At 38.7% G+C, this 20,006-nt stretch overlaps 1 protein-coding gene across 1 annotated transcript in view; it reads left to right on the top strand.

Moving 5' to 3' along the window:
• Window positions 1–20,006, top strand: part of CRYBG3 (crystallin beta-gamma domain containing 3) — a 97,253-nt gene that overhangs the window by 49,609 nt on the left and 27,638 nt on the right. Inside the window, exons 5-12 of the mRNA XM_052794842.1 lie at window positions 425–472; window positions 831–946; window positions 1,997–2,144; window positions 9,825–9,964; window positions 11,315–11,429; window positions 12,540–12,575; window positions 13,685–13,818; window positions 15,636–15,762. Of these exons, the coding sequence (XP_052650802.1) occupies window positions 425–472; window positions 831–946; window positions 1,997–2,144; window positions 9,825–9,964; window positions 11,315–11,429; window positions 12,540–12,575; window positions 13,685–13,818; window positions 15,636–15,762 (864 nt within the window). The remainder of the gene's footprint in view (window positions 1–424; window positions 473–830; window positions 947–1,996; window positions 2,145–9,824; window positions 9,965–11,314; window positions 11,430–12,539; window positions 12,576–13,684; window positions 13,819–15,635; window positions 15,763–20,006) is intronic.

The following is a 20,006-nucleotide window of genomic DNA, read 5'->3' as shown; positions in this document are numbered from 1 at the left end:
TGAGGGTATGGAAACAGTTCTTCCAATATTTAGAAATTGAAAATGCCACATGGACCAAACGCGTAACTGAAGAAGAAAGTATTTCCATTAAGTTGGCAATATTTCAGTCTGTGTTAGAGGTCTCTCTTGGTTTTGCCACTGTTAAGACATGTAGTTTATTGTTTGCTGGGAAAAGGTAATACATTTCCAGAAGTTGTAACTTCCATAATGGTTCTTCCTTTCTAGCACTTGCTGTTTCTGCTGATTGATTGATTCTGTTAAACTGTTTACACTAACTCTGAATGACAGTGAAACAAATCTTGGTTGCTTCTCCTAGTGACAGTTGCATATATTTATAGGAGTAGTGGACCCAGAATAATCTGTCTATGCTTTGTGCTACTGTTGTAGATGTTAATAGTTGTTTTCCATGTCCTTTCAATTTCAGAACCTCATTGACAGGGCAAGTCTCAAATACAATCCAAGGCCGGGAAGGGTAAGCAGAACTTGTCACATAGATCAATATGATACATGGAATAATTTATTATACCAAAACTTTTGAATGGAAAGCACCTGAAATTGTTAGTCTAGTTTTCTCTATTTTAATGGTGCACATGCTTGCACATGCTAATAATGAGATTGTATTTATAAAAATCCTACCACCAGTAATTTTACTGTATTTCTGTAAGCAACTCCTGTTTTAGTTCAGTAGAGTGTTTCATAAAAGAAGAAAATGTGTAGCATATCAGTTGAGTGGGCACAAAGTGAAATAGGTTTTATTCCAAGCAAAAAATAACTGTCTGCATTGTATGTTGAAACGGGCCCTCATTCGTATGCATTGTATGTTGTTTCAGATTATTATTTATGATATTTATGGTGACAAAACTAAACAAGAAGTTCATTCGGATGTGCTAAATACCACGTCCTGGATCTTTCCCATTGGAGCATTACTTAGGATAATTAGAGGATGGTAAGAAATCCAGGTCATATTTAAATAGAGTCTTTCCAAAAGACTGTATATGTGTTTCTCTTGTATTTTCATTTCTTTTATTTATGACAGACGTCTGATCTGCAAGAGTGTCTTTTTCTTTCTTTATAATTAGACTGATACCAATGGAAAAAGCATTAAACAAGGCTTCAAATGCTGCAGTACAAAAAAAAAAATAGTTTCTCCTGGGATCTAGCTTCAAACAGAAAGTTTCTAATAGAACCACAAGTACGTTTAGACTTCTTGCCTGAAGTGCTGAGACAGTACAGCCATAATCATCACTAGAAGCATGTGTATGCCAAAGAAAATGGGGTTTTTTTACAGTTCAGTTTCCTTATACAGTATCTGTTGCAAAAGGACCATAAAGTGAACAATCTCAGCTGCTGTTTGTAATGTAGCATTTAGAGGAATGTGGATACAGAAGGATTATACAAGTGCTTTTAAGGTAGATTTTGCAAGTGTTTCTCAGTTTGCTTTGGGAAGCTGGGGCTGGGACTGGGACCATGTCAGTTGTTGGAATTTAATTGGTGGCGCTTACAGTAGCTGTTTCTGACTGTCAGCCATAGTAACAATGCATGTCACATCTATGCAGTTTTGAGGCAGCCTTGTTTGTTTTTTCATACATTTCTTTCATGTCCTAAGAAATACTGAATGCCATTATTAGTATGTATATGTTTTATGTCTTGCATAGTATCTGCCTGAACAGGACATGTTCTGATATGTCTAATGTATTTGTTCTGGTAAAATAAGGCTTTTTATTTACGTTGTGTTTTAGCTGTATTTTTATACAATTAATATTTTAAATTATGTTAATCTACATCCTGGAGGAGAACTGTGTATTTTACTTTTAAAGCACAGTAGTACAAGCCCCATATTTATCTACAGTGAATGTGACTACTGAGGGACAGCATAAGAAAGGTGTGATGGTTGGCTTGATAAGAAGAGCTCATTACTGAACTTTCCAGCGGATGTGCTGTATAAGTACAGTCTTACCTAACAGCAACAACTCAGTTCATGATACTATTTTTACAGTTGGATTTTTTATGAGAAACCAAAGTTCCAGGGTCGGAAGTATGTACTAGAAGAAGGAGAGGCTGTGCTGGATCATCTTTGGGATCTCCCAGGCATGAAACATCATCGAAGAAACCTCACAGTTGGTTCAATCAAACATGTAACAAAGGTATAGACTTTGTTAATAATATACTCACATACATAATTAATTTCTGTTGGCAATAGTGGTGTATTACTAGCAATGGACAATGTGTGCATGCTGTGTTTCTCATTTTATTCAAATTTGCTATGAATCACATTTTTCACCTTCAAGATAAATTCCAGGGCTTTTGCTGTGCTAAATTTCCCTTTCTTCCTGAAGGTAATGAGCAGATGGATTATCTTTCTTTGCCACCACCTTTACCTGACACAGTGACTCCCCTGCTTTTAGATGTTTACCTGTCTGGTTAATTGAAATTAAATGGGATCAATTCATATTTTTCAAAGTGTTTATCTTAAGCTTAAGCTTATCTACTGTGTCTGTAGGGCTTCTGTTTCAGAAGTTAGCAGGTGGGTGTCCAATCCCATTTGTACAGTGTAGCCTCCAAAAATTACTGTCGTTCCCTCTACGGCTTTGTGCCATCTGTAGGGTTTCCATGTGGACAAGTGGTACACCTACAGCATCTGGCTCTGTGTACAGCCAGAAGTTTCAAAGGCGTTTTGTTGCAAAGATAGGAATCAAATGCCTAAAACTAAATATAATGCACCCATTGTTATTCAGTGAATGAGGAATATATTTACCAGATCTTGTGATTTAAGAAGACTTAGTGCTCTTGTTGTTTAGCATAACGTTCCAGTTATTCACAGGGCAATGGCCCTTTACTGCAAGTGAATTATCATTTGTATCGAAACGTGAAAGTTTTTCAGAAAAAATGGTGTTTCTCTGTTCTCTGTTGGTATAGAGGTCATTTTAAAATTGATAACCTTTTTGTCATCAATACAAGGGGGATAATGTCATAATTGGAAATACTTTTTCATTCTCTTAAAGACTTAACAATAAATAAATTCAAAAGAGGCTGGCTGAGGGCATGAATAATGAAGTTCACATTTATTTGAGTTAAACAAATTAAAAGCATTTGACCAATATGGAATATGAATATTGATCACTAATGTGGAAGGCAGCTAAATAATTAAAGAAATTCCACAATAACATGTGGAACTATGGTGTGAAGCCAAGGGAAGCTGGGTGTGTCTTGGGTATCAAAGAAAACTCGTGGATAGGAAAGACACTGTGGTTAGCTTCATCATGCTTGATAAAAATCTTTGTAATACAGCTAAGTAGGTTCGAGCATTGTTCTTCTTCCAGTATGTGGTTCATTCGTATGGAACATGGAGAGCTTTGTTATAGTACAGTAGTTCAGTAATTGACACTTTCTCGTGTAACTTAAACAGGGTGGTTGGTTGAGAGGACTTTTGCTGTTAGTCCATAGGGCTGTACGGGGCTAGCGTGGGTGTGGAACTCACTCAGCCGGGTTTTGTCCTCTCAACTTTGATTCATGAAAGCATCCCTCTTTTTTAGGTTATACTTCAGCTGCTGTGGAACTACTTTTAGAAGGTAGTTTGCCAAAGTGCTACCTTAGTTATTTGTTTATTTTTTGTAAACAATATAGGCATTGTTTTTAATTGACAAATAGCTGTTTCTTTTTCAGGTAGCTCGTGTGTATGTGATCTGCAGGATCACATGTTTTACTGTCATGCTCTTTATCATAGGCTGGGTAGCTCAGTGGCTTTTCTCCTGCGTAGTTTGGTCATACTGGCTCTGTGTCCAGGCTGTCTGGTTTGTGTTCTGATTCTTCAAGTGGCTTTTTATGGTGCTTGTTTAATGGCTGCTCAGATGCCTTGAGTTAACAGATTTGAAAATTGGCTAAATATTTGAGAACAAAACGGCTTGCCAAGAAAAGAATAACAGATGTTTACTAAAGAAACTGTAGGAGGTACATTTAATATTATTTTTATTTTTTACTGGCAGATGTTAGTTTGCTGAGAAACAGTCTGCCAGTAGCTTTCTGCTCTGATTTGGCTTCAAGCCTCCACAAAAAGCAAAGATTTTGTTAGCTTTGTGGTTAGCCTGTGGCTTGACTTACTGTGGATATGCATTAGATGTATCCATGTGTGTTTAATTTGAAGAAACTTAGGAAGGGGGAAAAAAGATTCCAAAGGAACAGATCGTGCAACTATAAAATGAAGACCTGTTTGAAGTAATGGGGAGTCAGAATTCCACTAAGCCTAGACTCATGTTGACTTGCCTAGCAAAATCTGCTTGCACAAGCAGGTTCAATGCAGCTCCTGCAGCACAGTCTGTTTAGCCAAGTCAGTTCTCTGCGTATATTGATCTTATGGAATTGGAGGTTTTTTTCTATCTGTTTCTAGAAGCCCAAAGAGAGTGCTAAATGTTACTTTCCCAAAAACAAGAGCTGAGAAGAGTTGCTGATATTTCCATTCTGGAGTAATCTTGTAAACCACTATTTTGCAAGGTGACAAGAGATTTGAAACAGCAGTTTATAATCACTGTCTGCAAGATGGTTAGGCAGGGAATAACTGGATTCCTTGCGGACTCTCCTTAAGCAAAGCTCTTTGTAATGAGAATGTTCACAGTATTACATGAAGGGTGTGTTTCTTTTGTTTGTGTGGTTTGCTAGGTGATAAAAAGTTATTAATCCAAGCAGGGACTATTTTGTCAGATGCCATAGGAAGACACCCAACAGCTTCAGATTACCTCATTTTCTATTTTGGTATTTACAGGACAATAATCATTAATTTCCTTAATATTATTTTATTTTACTACCCGTCCTGTTGAGTTCTGTAGTTTGGTTTGATGGTGATGGGTGATAGCAAGAGTGGTAGAAAGCAGGAGAACTGGGAGAAAGAATTATGAATGAGTAAAAAAGGCTGAAGGGCCAACAGAGAGTAAGATTTAAAAAATTGCTGCAGAAGCTGACGTGTCCTAAGGACAAACTGTGTATTAAAAGTAAGATGCGTGTCTAGATTGTATTAAAAACCAATCGTGTGAATACCAGAACTAATTAGGCCAGGTTTTCAATAGACTCTTCTCTCATCATTGTTTTCGCATTTAGCTTAAGCCGCCAGACTTTAGTCATTCTTTGTCCTGTTGTTGACATGAAAGGCTACCTCCTTTAAATAGGCTATTCTGATAACTTCAGTCACCACAGCTTACAGGAGAAGACCTAACAGTGCTGAAATTATTTAGCCCTGCTAGTGCTGTTAGTGTTGTAACCCTAGATCCAGAAGAAGGGTAAACAGCTGAGGCCACCTTGAGGGGGTTGAAGGCCCTAGGTCTCACTTCTGGTGGAGCTCTTGGTTGGACTAGGAAAATGGGGGAGATGGCACCTAAGAGTAGTATTTCATGCTAAAGTCTTAAGGGTCGTCTTAACCCTCTTCAGAGGAAGCCTTAGCCTTTCTGCTGAGGGCCGTGTTACTGTTTTCGAAGTGTCTGTTCTCTGCAAGCTAGCACGAGTATTCCCTGTGCTTTTGTAAACATCTCTGCTCCCAAAAGACCATGAGGGAAGCATGGGCACTCCAGGATGACTGCGCGGAGGTAGGAGACTACCGCAGAGTAAAGGAAGACAGTGGGATGCCTGGAGGCTGTGACCTACCTAAGCATTTGCTGGTTGTGTATTATCGTTGGAAATGAACACAGCTACCTAATCTGTTTGCTGTGCTTTTTATTTTGGTTTTGCCTGATGTGTCAGTAGGATAATGAATATGACATGAGTTTTGACTGTTTGTGATGGGGGTGGCAGGGCCAGGGGGGTATAGGGAGGAAACTTTCCAGTTTTGGACCTGGCCTGAAACACTGTGGTAATAGTTTTGCATGGTAATAGTTTTGCATGTGGGTATCTTATTTCAAAATCTTGACGCCTTGCAAATTAAATGGCTTCGGACTGAAGGATCTAGTTCCCAACCTGAACGCTATCATATTTGTGTGGTTTTCATTTTGTTTCTAAAGATGGTGGCTTTATTAGGAATGTTAAAGAAGCCTCTGAAAGTAATGATGCCTATTAAATATGCTCAGGCAAATATGAACATGCTAGGGCAAATACTTAGCAAGCTAAAGTTTACATGCTTAAATTATATAAATTAATGGCATGGTATTAGAGTGTACATCTGCAAATACATAGTGTTCACCTCATATAGTAATAATAAATTTTACCGTTTTCTGCAGTCTCTGAATTAATATATGTAAATTGAACTCAGTATTTAAGTCAAAATATATATTTGTGACTTTACAAAAACGTGCTTAGAAAATGTAATGTACTTCTTGCTTGAACATGTTACTACCTTTAAAAATAGATATTTGAATTGCTTTTGATGAAGACCTCAGTTTACTATGTAACACTTTGTGGGCTTACTCTAGGACACACAAAAATGCCATCACGATGAGTAGAGTTTTTTTATGACTGTCAAAATCAAGCTGGAGAGAGATGGTGATAAATAGGAGAGATTTTGAGTGCTTGTGCTTTACCTACCCTTTGGAGAACTGCTACATTCTTCATCTCTTGAGGTGGAGCCTGTCTGCTGAGCTTCAGAGTCAGGAGAGCAGACTTGAAAAGAAAATGTAGACTGGCTTTTTCCAATCTTCAAATGAAAAAAAAAAAACAAACAAAACCACCCAACAAAAAAACAAACCTCCTACTGAATTAAAATTAAACATACTCTGTCTCATATTCTGTCTGAGCCCGCAGGCAAATGTACTTTATTTTGCCACTTGCCTAGTCTTGTAGGTACTTTGTTTCAGAATTTATCTGAAACCATTAAGAGTCTAGCATCATTATTTGTGGAATTCTTATAGGTGCAACTTCCAATTTTCCATATCAAGCTTTACTGTTGGATTCATAGCTTTCAGTCTTATCACATATCAGGTATTATTAGAAAAAAAACCACAAACTTCAAATATTTCTTAACTGTGATTTAATAAGAGAGAGAGATATATATGTGTGGAAACTATGAGGAAATTTGATTTTATTTTTTTTAAACTTGTCTAGCAATACACTTAGAATTGAGGAATGGTGTTCCTTAGCACCTTGCCATAAAGTAGCATTGTACTGGAAAGTCTTTTTTCTTAGTTTTTCTGGGTTTGCTCATCTGAAAACAAAAATTCTGGTATTGTAGTTTTTGTTCTAAAAACAAATAGTGTTGTATTGGGTTTGCGTGGCAGGGTTTTGGTAGCAGGGGGATTACAGGGGTGGCTTCTGTGAGAAGCTGCTAGAAGCTTTCCCCATGTCCGACAGAGCCAATGCCAGCCGGCTCCAAGATGGACCCGCTACCAGCCAAGGCCGAGCCCATCAGCGACGGTGGTGATAATGCCTCTGGGATAACATTTCAGAAGGCAAAAAAAAGTTGCTGCGGCACAGAAACTGCAGACGGAGAGAGGAGTGAGACCATGTGAGAGAACCAACCCTGCAGACACCAAGGTCAGTGAAGAAGGAGGGGGAGGAGATGCTCCAGGCGCCGGAGCAGAGATTCCCCTGCAGCCTGTGGGGAAGACCATGGTGAGGTAGGCTGTCCCCCTGCAGCCCATGGAGGTCCATGGTGGAGCAGATATCCACCTGCAGCCCATGCAGGACCCCGCACTGGAGCAGGTGGGTGCCCAAAGGAGGCTGTGATCCCGTGGGAAGTCCGCGCTGGAGCAGGCTCCTGGCAGGACCTGTGAACCCATGGAGAGAGGAGCCCCTGCTGGAGCAGGTTTTCTGGCAGGACTTGTGACCCTGCGGGGGACGCACGCTGGAGCAGTTCTTGAAGAACTGCAGCCCGTAGGAAGGACCCAAGTTGGAGAAGTTCATGGAGAACTGTCTCGCGTGGGAGGGACCCCACACTGGAGCAGGGCAAGAGTGTGAGGAGCCCTGCCCCTGAAGAGGATGAAGCGGCAGAGACAACATATGATGAACTGACTGCAACCCCCATTCCTCATCCCCCTGCGCCACTGGCGCGGAGGAGGTAGAGAAAATTGGGAGTAAAGTTAAGTCCAGGAATAAGGGAGGGGTGGGATAAAGTGTTTTAAGATTTGGTTTTATTTCTCGTTACCCTACTCTGGTTTTGCAATAAATTAAGTTAATTTTCCCCAAGTCGAGTCTGTTTTGCCCGTTATGGTAATTGGTTGAGTGATCTCTCCCTGTCCTTACCTTGACCCATGAGCCTTTTGTTATATTTTTTTCTCCCCTGTCTAGCTGAGACAGGGAGTAATAGAGCAGCTGCGTGGTGCTTAGTTGCTGGCTGGGGTTAAACCATGACAAGTGTGTATTGTTTGCAAGGTACAATACAGAGGAAACACAATTGTGCATGAGGGACAGTTGCCAAAACGTTATACTGTGTTACTTCAGGTCTCATGAGGAAGATGAAATAATATCTTGAAGTCCATCTATTATAATTGCCACATTTATTGCTGACAGTTACATAACTACTGAACAAACTTTGCTAACCAAGAAGAGGTCTATTTCTAGGCCGGATGTTACTCCATCATTTGAAAGCTCCACTTAAAAACCTATGTGAAAAAGGAGAGCATACAGGTGTTGTCATGAGATGAGGTGCTGTAACTTTAAGAGCTTTTGTGCCCTGTTGCTGGGTTTCTCTGCAAGCTCTTGTGTTTTGCCTTTTGTGTCTGGCAAAAGCCACAGGCTGTGTGGGAACTCTGTCATGATGTGACCCTGCCTGGGTCCTCAACAGATCCAGTAACCACATGCTTCTCTGAGGGCATCCTCAGGGACAGCTTCTCATCCCTCTTCTCTAGTGCACATGCAAGGGGCATCTTCCTCCATGTTTAGGACTTTTGGGGTCTCTTTATGCTGTCCAAGCCCTTTGGCCTAATGCAAATGGGGCCATGGGTCAGGAGGATAAGGGTAAGGGTGCTGTGAAGTTACCACCGAGAACTGAAGGTTTCCAGCTACAGCTGAGCAAACCCTGTAAGCACGTGAGCTGTGTTTCACTGTAACAGGACTGTTCTGTAATGCACTGCTGAAGCAGGGCCTTATAGAAGATCCTCATTGATTCATGATGTGTTTGAATGCTGGGAAAGAAAGTATTGGCAATGCATTTTATATAAATATTATGAAACAAGTGTGGTTCAATAAAATCCCTGCAAATTCTAGAGAAGATCATATGTTCAGCAAGTTTTTCTCCAGCATGGAATCTATCTCTAGAAAACCTCCAGTAAGGTAACAGAGGTTGTTGCTCGGTAGTAACAGGAAAATTGCTCAAGTGTCTACTTAACAAAACAAACTTTTTCTATTACTGTTCTTTTTCTTTCTTTGTCTAAAATGCAGTAGATTATTTAGCATGACAGAAAATTGAACTCATACGGCTTGAAACTATAGTCGGATACATTACAGAGCCTAATTACCACTGAGGGAGGGAGGCAGGAATGTAGTAGGTATTTCTAGAAAGTTTTAGTTATGCATGCATCATATGTATCTATACGTGTGTTATGGAAGCACTGTCTTTAGAAAAAAAAGTCAGCAGTATTATATGCATAGTTTGTCTATCAGTAAATATTGTCAGATCCTTTACTTGGAGAGTATTTAAACTGAGCTTTTTGAAAGTAGCCCAACACGCATAAATGCGTAGTTTTCTTTGAAAGTTGGTGGGAGCTGGAAATTTACTTCCCTTAGCTTTTCTAAAAATTCCAGTCTTCATTTAAAAAAAACTAAAACCCTTCCGTCATATGAAGCCTGGAGTTAGGTTAGAAGGGTGAGAAGACAGGGGAAAAAAGAAGGAAACATTGCTGGTCCTTCCCCCGCTGCGATGGGGCAGACTCTGCAAGCGTGCGTAAGCCTTACCCTTTGATTTGTTTCCACAGGACTGTGGCATTCCAGAGGTAGAGTTCTGCCTGGCAGCTGGTGGTACAGAGGGACTTCCTATCTGCGTACAGAGTGCAGTTGCCAATTTAGAAGAACTGGATGTTGAGAAAAACCCTTCTATAAGAGTCAAATCAGGAGTGTGAGTACTGAATCTTTTTAATAGCAATTTGCCAGCCGGTAGAGGAGTAACATCATGGGATGAAATTCAGGCAGTGACAGGAACAATATTTGGGGGGTTTTTGCTACAAATCAGTTAACATACACTAGACATTCCCAGCTCTACACTCCAGCATTGTGCTTTGTGGGCTCCTGGTAGTGGAACCAAATTTTTGAAGGCATTTTTCTTCTAGTTGCTGACAGAAGTCTTTGTTAATTCCATCTTTGAGTAGCTTTATAAATAGAAGCAGTAGCTCAGCTATAATTAGCTTTTAGTTCATTGGAGAATACTATCTCCCTAGTCACCTACCCTGTTATAACTATTACACTACGGCTGAATACCAGAAAATGAATATTACATCATCCCAGCATTTCTCAAGCTACAGCCATATCCTGACTTTCTGGAGAGAGGTGATGCAATATGATACAGGCCCCTTGGTAGCCCAGCATTTCCTGTATTGAGCAGAATAGCCTGTTTCCTGGGTAAATGGCCAACGCTTCACAGTTCCTGAAGTTTGGGAGTTCTGCACCTCTTCTCATAAATCGTTGCAGAATGACATTAGCTATTCTGTTTTAAGAGTCTTGAGTTTGCCTTTCCATGTGAGCCAAGCCTTCCTTCCCACAGTCTTGTGATATGTCTGTGAAGCTTGAGGTGGTGACGGAATTAAAAACAGTCTTGTCTTAGTTTTGATAGAACTTAGTATAACTTATAACTGCTTATGGTCTGTGTGTGTAGTTTTAAGAAAATCATTTTCCATATGGCTCAATGCCTCTTCCTCCATTCCTTATTTGGTCTACTAACCCTGTGTCCAACTTCTACATTCAGCTTTCTTTTTGACTTAAAACAGTCTGAAGGAGTCTAAGCATTTTTAATCTTCATGTCAAAATTACAATAGCCTGCTTTCCAGAGGAGTGCTGTAAATCATTTTATTGTAATAACTTCCACTGAAAAAACAAAGTGGGATTGATGTTAGAAGCCTTTTAATTCCTAAGGTGACAATCCAAGGTAAAATTTGATGCAAGTGTCTCATCCTCCATACTGACATTGGTTTTGTATACTCATAGTATAACAAACTGGCGTCTTAAAGTAAGGGAACAAATTAGTCATTTTCTTCTCTTTCATTTATGTTTAGCTTGGACTGAGAAAAAGTATCTAATCTTCTTAGCATTGATTTTGCCAGTGTATTTAAATATAGCTTCGTTTTGATGTGCTGGCAGTATCTAAAACACATTATATAGCTCTTATGAGTACAAAAAGGAAATTAATTTTAATAGGATCTTTGTATTTGTAATCTATCTAATGAGATTAAGTCCTTTATCCTTATTGTTATAGATGGCTTGCTTATTCAGATTTTAATTACAAGGGAGAGATGAAGGTTTTGGAAGAATGCGATTCACCATCTGAAATTCCTTCAGCAGATGTAAAATCTCTGCGTCCCTTAAAAATGGTGAGGACTTCACAATTCTCTAATAAGTTGTGTGCCTTCCTTTTCCTATTGTTGCTCCCCCGAAGGTTTTGATCTAAATATAACTTAGGTTCCAACGTCCTTTCAGGGTTAATCCTTATACATGTAACACTCATCTCACACTATGGTGCATTTGCAGTGTTGTAGTGGCACAGCAGTTGCCATGGCTTGCTGGGCTTCTGTGTCTGCCCAAGTAAGACCACATAGTCAGAGGGAGCACCTGATTCACTAGGACATCTTCCTGGGAAACTGCTGCTGTTAAGTACAGATCAAATAAGACAGAACTGAAAGGCTTTTAGTTGTATTGCAGCCAACACCAGTTCATTAACTAAAAAAGCTCTTCAGAAGTTGTTGATTTTTTCTTTTTAATGGTACAGCTAGAATCTACTACTGCACCACTTGGGAGGTGCAGCTAATTTTTGTTTGGATAGACAGCATGTAGATCTAAATATGAAAGAAGTGTGGAAGGGTGTGGCAAGTACTTCTACTGTACACATAGCAAGCCTACAGAAAGAGTTTAAAAGCCACAAAGGAATAAAGACCCAACAGCTGTCTTTTTATTCGCTTGTGGGAGGTAGGTGCCTTACTCCCTCACAGAACATCATTCACTAACATTTCCAGACAAAATGCATTTGTTGATTTTGTTCTTTGACCATAGACATGAATATGTCTGCCTATATTTTCTCTCTCTTCTGGTGTTGATAGTTTCTTAATGTTCCACCATTTGTGCTTAAGAAACTTGAAATACATACAACAAAGCTTTAAAAGTTAATTTTAAAAATTGGTCAATATAAATTAGTTTAAAAACACATAGTAAATGTTTGCTTTAGATTGGTAATAGACAATGAAGGAATATTTTTAAATTGCTTGCACCCCTACAGGCTTGTCATTGCACTGATTTGTTCATAGGTCAGGTTTATAGTGTCCCTGGCTTTTATGAATTATCAGAGTATTTAAGTTAGTGTTTGATTTGGCCAACTGAAAATGGTGAATATAATTACAAAAACTTCATGCTCTGATAGTACTATAAAATATGTGTCAAAGCATAACTTTTAAGTTTTATATGAATACCTTTTCCCCATCTTTTTTTAGGGTGGACTAAAGGTACAAATGCCAATGAATGTCAAGGTAAGCACTGAGGACATTGAGAATAAAATATGAGCACATTGGAAATAAAAATGTATTTAAGCTGTTTTCTTTTTGTTGGGTATGTGATGTTTGATTAAGTATTCAGTGTTTGCTGCTGAAGAAAAATTCACTAATTTTGTGAGGTCTACTTTCTTACTAGTGTTTCATGAGATGTAAAAGTAGTAGTAATTTGGTTTTTATATATTAGGAGAATGTAATTTGCTATAGAACAATTGTAAAGGTTTACAAAATAAGAGTTTTTCTGACTGACACGTCAGTCACTGTAATGGAAAGGGATCAGGAGAGATTTTCCCATTTAACGTACCAAGTTTAAAAAAAATGAGGGCGGGGGGAGGAAGAGGGCAGGAATAAAGGCCCTTCCTTCCTATACCCAATCCCAGTACTAGAGTTGTGAGTCAGACTGTGACCCTTCTGTGATCTGAGGAGCAGAAAGCTAATCCAGAGTTATTGCTCCTTTTCCCTCCTTTTTCTAGTTCTCCACAAAAATTCTAATGCTCTCGGTAACTTTTAACTGTACAAATACATGCAAGACTCGGGCATTTTTCTAATAAATATTGCAATAAATATTAATACTATTAATAGCTGATCTGTGTGATTTGACAGATGACGAACCTCAAGGGCGTGTTAACTGCAGCCACTGAAATAACTTCAGCAAAGTACAGAGAAAGACCTCTTGTCTACTTTTGAAGGATTAAGCTCAGTGTGTCTAGCTGTGACCAGCTAGGATTCACTGCAGGCTAATATATACTGCCCAGGCACAGGATTACAGGATAAGTCACAATCATATAGCCACAATCATATAGCCACAGAGTGCATTTATGTATATAGAATTGTGTGAACAATTATTCTTCTGTGGAAATGTCTGCAAATAGCCTGGCAAGCCTATCTAAATCCAGATAGGGTCTCTTCAGCTTCTAGGGCACTCGGGAATCAGAAGGGCTGAGAACACAACCCTGCATTTTCTTCATAGTGATGGCTTGTTGGAGGGGAAAAAGGTGTCTTCCACATACTGTAGCAGTACACACCCCCAAACTTCAAATTACTATTCAGGGCATATTCAAGGCATTGTTCAACATCATGTTTTCTAGATAATAATATATGAGAAAACCCACTTTGGAGGATGGTCCAAAGAGTTTTCAGAAAACATCAGTTCTTTTCCAGCTCTGTTTGGTAGTGAAGAGGAGTTTCAGGAAATTGGATCAATACGTGTAATTGGTGGAGTGTAAGTATATTTCACATTGATATTTATTTACTTTAAAATAGGAAATCATAACTAAATGATAAGAAGTGCTACCCAAGGGATGATTAGAATCTCTCACTGGTAAAATATTTTTAAAAGAAAGTCATATATATTTCTTTTGTCAATTATCAGCCTTGGATAAAACCAGCTCTCCACATGGCTTATCTATCTAAGGGAATATAGGAAGATTTAAGTGTGTGAGAGGTGTGAAGTCAGTGTTTACCATTTGGATGCCAATAAACTAGGCCACTTTGTGCTTAATGACAGCATTCACACAGAGCTTTAATTCATATTGCTTTATACTTCTGGTAGTCTCTACTTAATTTACTGAAATGACCTTGGGTAGGTGTGGTCAGTCTTCAATTTGACATTTTAATGCCTCTGAAATCTATAAACTGTTTTATTGTTTTAATGGTTTTCCCTTGCCACCTGTTGCATGTTATCTGGAATTAAGAATCTACCCTTATTTTCCTTTGTTGAGGCCTTGGATTGATTCTGTGTTGCCCCACCCCTCTCTGTCATACACACACATGCACAAAAAGGGCTGTGTAACACAGTCCTTAGGTGGACTGCTCAGGAGGTAGGCTCAGCTCCAGCTGTTCTAGAGAGATACCAACCCCACGCATTGTTCTTTCAGCCTCTCCCAAGACCCAACAGGATAGGACTGCTTGAAAGCATGCAGGATTGTTGCTTCTGCCAAAGAGCATAGGAATAAAATAGTTTTCAGAAACTTTTTTTTTTCCTTAGGGGATCTCAATGTTAATACTTCAATATAAAGATTCAATAACATACATCCTTTCAGGTTGTCGTCAGAATCTTACAAGCACTAAATTCAAAGTAAACTTAATTGTGCATACTCAAATAATCTGTTCATAAATACATTATGTATTTGGTATCTGGGAAGCCTCAAATTATTAAAAATCATCTTTCTGTCTGTTGTGGCAGCTTTTATTTTTAATACTGCGGTAACTTAAACAGCTGAATTAATGTAAACCAAATGCTACTAAAAGTAAAACTATCCCTGCCTGCCAAATTTCAGTGCCAACAGAATTTGTACAGCAGTTCTAGTACTTACAAGGGACCTTTAATGAAAGAAATGCTTGCAAGAAAGGAGAGGGAAGCACTTTTTCAAATTAAGATCCATTAGAGCTTTCAAAGTTGACGTGGAAATGCTTTCTTTTAATCGAGCCTTATCTATTTGTTCAAAATACTTTAAAAAGTTTTATTCCCTTAGTGTTAAAACATATTCCATTTGCAATACATTGTATATATTCAATTCACTTGTCTATTCATTTATATGTGTTTTTAGATTAGAGCAGGAAACAACATAAGCGGGTGAAATTTTGTTCTGCTAAAATCCATTAATTTTGTCACCAGCTCCAGCAAGGGTAGAATCTCATAATTTATTACTACACTGAAGAGATCTACTGCTTGTTTTTTGTCATTGACAACTGGTGGCTTACAGTGTTTTGGCCACTAGATGCGTACTAGCCTCTGTAGTACCAAATATTGGTATTGGGAATATGGCTGACTGAGAGGAGGTACATGGAGAAGCGTTACACAAATAAACAATTGTTGGAGAAAGAATCACATGGTCGGGTTTTGATCCACAAAGAAGACTTTAATGGGTGCCTGTTGTGATTTCCAACAAGCATTGCTTTGTTTGTTAGCTGAGTCTGTGATACTCGTTTTAGTGTTCTTAGGATGTTCTCTTCCCCTTTTATTTGTTATGGAAAATCATGTGGGAGGTTGTTTTGCTTTTAGTTATTTCTCTTTCTTTTGTTGTATGGTTGCTGTAGATGGGTTGGCTATAATAAGGAACGCTACAAAGGCCGTCAGTACTTGCTGGAGGAGGGAGATTATGAAGACAGACACTCGTGGGGCGGAACTGACAGTGTCCTCCTGTCTTTCCGGTTCCTTCAGGCTGTAAGTACTTCCATGAATTTCACACAAATTATGCACAGCTCTATACATAAAGAGGAATGTTATTCTTCATATATGGTACAGCTCTCTTGGGTTTAGTCATTCCATATTTTATCCAAGTTCATTCTCATTCTTTTCATGCTTGCTGAAATTTAGACTGTACTGTATACATTGTAAAGCAGAAGCAGGTTCTAAATAGCCTTTGTAAAGTTCATACAAAAGATGTTTCGTGCAGAATTCCTTGTCTACCTGCCAGATTTTCCAAGTATCTCACTTCTGCATTTCAACCTATTTGAATCTCTAGAACAGAATTTTCTTAAAAGTTTAACATGCGTAAGTACAGTGCAGTTCTTTATTAAAATAAAAATAGCTATTCAACACAGCAGCTGTTGCAAGCCTTAAAACAGCATTACCCTCTGTCTCTGTGATTTTTGTGCCAGAAAATTTTGGCAGCAAAAATAATCATGGTGAAAAAATCCCTGCTACTAAAATGTGTTTAATGGGGCCAAAGATGAAATAATAATAAAAACTATATCAGAGTTCAGTATTGGAAGAAAAGTTAGACTTTTCAGTCATGGGGAAACATGGGATTAGTACTTCTTTATAATTTCATTTGGTCTGGCTTTTTTTTTGTTTGTTTGAGGATTTTTTTTATTATAATAGGAACTCTGTGATCTTTAAATACAGCTGCAAAGAGTGGCCGCTTTTGAAAATTAGATTGTTCACTCTGAGATTACTCAGTCTTGTATATTCAGATTACTCATCTCCTCATCTGAAGAGATGTGATATTCCTGAGCCAGGGATTTTGTGAAGTTTGAAGATAGGCATTTAGAGCAAAGTCATTGTCTATTTGAAAAAAAAAAGTTAATGTGAACCCAAAAAGGCCGTGCTGAAATTCACAATTTGCAGTTTTGATTTTTATGAAAGGCACCTAGGAGAAGGTGTATTTATAATCAGAATCTATCACATAATTAAAATAAAGATAGGAGAATAAACGGAACTGAAGAAAAACGGCTTTCTCTAAATAATTTATTTTCAGGTTTCTGAGAAAAACAGGCAGGAATTTTCTTCTAACTCCTCATTCTGAGTGTGCAGAATCCTATTCGATTATTGACTAATCTTAGTTTTTCTTTCTTTTCAAGCTATACATAGGATACTTGAGTAACTTAAATTTGATCTTTTTAAATCTTCTTGGCAAAGGACATAATTACAAGCTTAAAATTGTGCATGTGTCTAGCAGGGATGACCTTCCACGTGTATGCATGTGTTTAATTTGACTCAGGCCTAGAACAGTCAGGATGCTCAAGTCATTTTAAAAACATGTATTGTTCGCGTTCATCTATCAACATATATCATTCAAATTGGCATATAAATATATATCAATATCTACATTTTGATAATAAAAGTGAAGTAATACTTTTCCTCAAATTGTAGCATAAATAAGGCAATGAGCTAGTTGCCAATAAAATGACTAATGGCACTGGCATTTTATTTTTCAGCTTGACCAACAGATTGACTGCCTCTCTCTGACATGCAATGCATAGGTCTGCGTTCAGGCTTGCCATATGCTCCCTTGGTGACTTTGTATACAATACTTAAGGTCAGGATTTTAAAAACATTTTAGTACCAAACTCTTGTTTGCAAGGGGACCTAGGCAAATACCCAAAACTAGTTCTGTGTGCTTAAGGCACAGCGAACATCCTAACTCTTCTCAGTAATCTCAGAAATTCTGTCAGAAGTGCAGTCAAGGTTGCGATGGTCTTGGACTCTGTGTGGGTGTTCCTGGATATCAGATCTTTGTTGCTCTGCCCTAGAAATTCTGTTTTAGTCACATGAATTCAAGAGTCTCTGTAGAAGATGAAGGATTTTGTGAAATATGTAGCCCAGTTGCATTATTCATAGTCAGCTTAAAGTAGGGAGTGGGGCTGGGTATTGACCCTGCTCTTCATACGTCCTCACTGGTGTGGTCTCATGTAGGGACCAATCCAGCTAGATTTTTTTCTTTTTTTCCCCTCATGTGTGACACCAAGTGACCTTGTCTGTTGGCTTTAAGGCCAACCCAGACCTGAAAACAATTTAGCCTGGCTCACACAGCATGAAGCTGAAGCTAATGAGCCCTGTGTACCTGAGTCAGCTCCAGGTAGAGTCAGATCAAATGTCTTTGTGCCATGCTCCCAAAGCAGGGAGTGTGGTACAGAAGCACGTAAATGGCTCTGCAGAGAGCTGGGCTGGGTATGGTGTGCCTCATTATCCTGTGTCAGTACCAGCTCTGTCAATGTGGCTTAGTACTATGCAAAGCTATTCAGATGTTCCTGCACCACGACGCTCAACATGACAGGTTCCACCAGAGCTTATTAGTGCTAGGAAAATCCAACCCATGTTTCTGTACACATACCAGTGACTGCAGTTGAGCTGAGGCATGAATTTTAATTTCCTGACAAATCAGAAAGGTTAGACAGACATTGCACATGAAAGATCCCTCTCACTGTTGCAAGTCACTCCTCCCCACCCACTGGTGAAGATGTACACGCATGTAGGCATATTGCAAGAGCTTTCAGTTTTTGTCTGTCTTAAATATTTCTGCTATGAACAGTCACAAGCTCTAATGTGGAGATTCAGGGAGCGTTTTGAAAGCAGAGATAGAAAGGACTCGTAGAATTGTTTTTTCCAGCGTACTGCCAGCTCTGTTATCAGCATCTATATTGGACACACTGGAGTCAAATACACAGCTTGTTCCTGAGGGCAGACAGCAGTTTGTGCTGTGTGCTGGTTTGGCGAACAGTTCCATTTGCTTCTTTTCTGCAGTTTCAAATGAGAGAATCTGTGAAACTAGAGTTTGCCCGTGGCTGTCATGATCAGGGAAAGAGCGAAGTTTCTGAGTCTTTTTCAGTGGAACAGAGTATGTTGCCTTTGGAGCTTTCCCACTAATGTTTTCAAGTCTAAAATTATTTGCCTTGGTCTGACAGTCCGTTTTTAAGTATTTCTCCTATTGCTTATTGTAAGAGCTGTAGTGAAAATTTGGGGAGGGAAAACTGATGGCTGAATTTGAAATGTTTTAAATGTAATTACAATTCTTGATATATTACAGTATTTTAAATTTAGTCAAAGAAATTATGCGCAGATTCGATCTAAATGGCTTTTCAGGAACTCTTACAAAGTCCTTGCTTTAGGACTGTTAAGAGTAGCTGGTTTTCATTTGCACTAAAACTGCACTAGGGGTTTTGGGTTTGTTTTTTTTTTTTTTTCTAAAAAGCAGTCTGAAGCTGCAGTTGTTCATGATGGTTTTGCCAAACCTGGCACTTTAATTTCTTGTGTATACCTGAAGTAGTTGCAACTTCTTAAACAAATAGGAGGAGGAGATGGTCAACATAGTAGGAAAACCAGTTTTACTACAGAATTTGTTCCATCACTTTTTAGTGTCCTGTAAACAACGCAGAAAGCTTGAGCAACATTGTGTTCATTCTAAAATTGGTTTTCATTATTCATTGTGATTGAATCCTGTACAAAGGTATGGTGTCCTCTAAAGAGCCTGTTTGATCAGGTTCACCTGACCAAATGAGTCTGGCTGCATGCTTGGCCTGGCCGTAATTTCTAAGTGCTTTTTGATTGTTGTAAGTCTTTGTTTTCTCAGTGTAGCCTTCAGCATACTGCTCTCTGGTTGGTAGCTTTTAAGAGCTGCAACAGGAAGTATTTAGTGTAATAATTCCTGTGATGGTGTCCTCATGTGTTTGTGAATCTATGTTGGCTCTTGTATTTGTTTGATAGCCTTTTCTGTTGTTTGCAAGACTTGCTTATTTTCAACGTGAATCATTGCTGAATGTTTCAAAAACACTGAAATTTAATTGAATTCATGCTTTTTGTTAGATGTTAAAGGAATAAAGTGAATGGATTGTTGTTTTCCATTTTCCCAAGCAGTGACTGAACTGTGTGCTTAAAATTGCTAAGCAGTTAAAAAGGTGGAGATTTGAAACCCAAATTCAAATAATCTGAAGCTGTGCAAGTAATCTGGTCAAGCAGCTATGCTAGCTGTAAGCATAAAGCAAGATAAGAGAACATGACAGTGTCATGCAGGATTTATTTTATAGTTATAGTGATTAGTCATACAACGGATGTATCCAAAAAACTACAAACCCCTTGTGCTGGAAAGGTGATCTTGCCCAGTCTTTTCTCCATTATTATTGCCTTGCCGCTGGGAAATGATGAGGAAGGAGAACTTGAAGTAAAAGACCACGGTCATGGTAATGCTT

This window comes from Harpia harpyja, chromosome 8 (genome assembly GCF_026419915.1).
Source record: "Harpia harpyja isolate bHarHar1 chromosome 8, bHarHar1 primary haplotype, whole genome shotgun sequence".
NCBI lineage: Eukaryota > Metazoa > Chordata > Aves > Accipitriformes > Accipitridae > Harpia > Harpia harpyja.
This window is presented reverse-complemented; position numbering and strand designations above follow the sequence as displayed.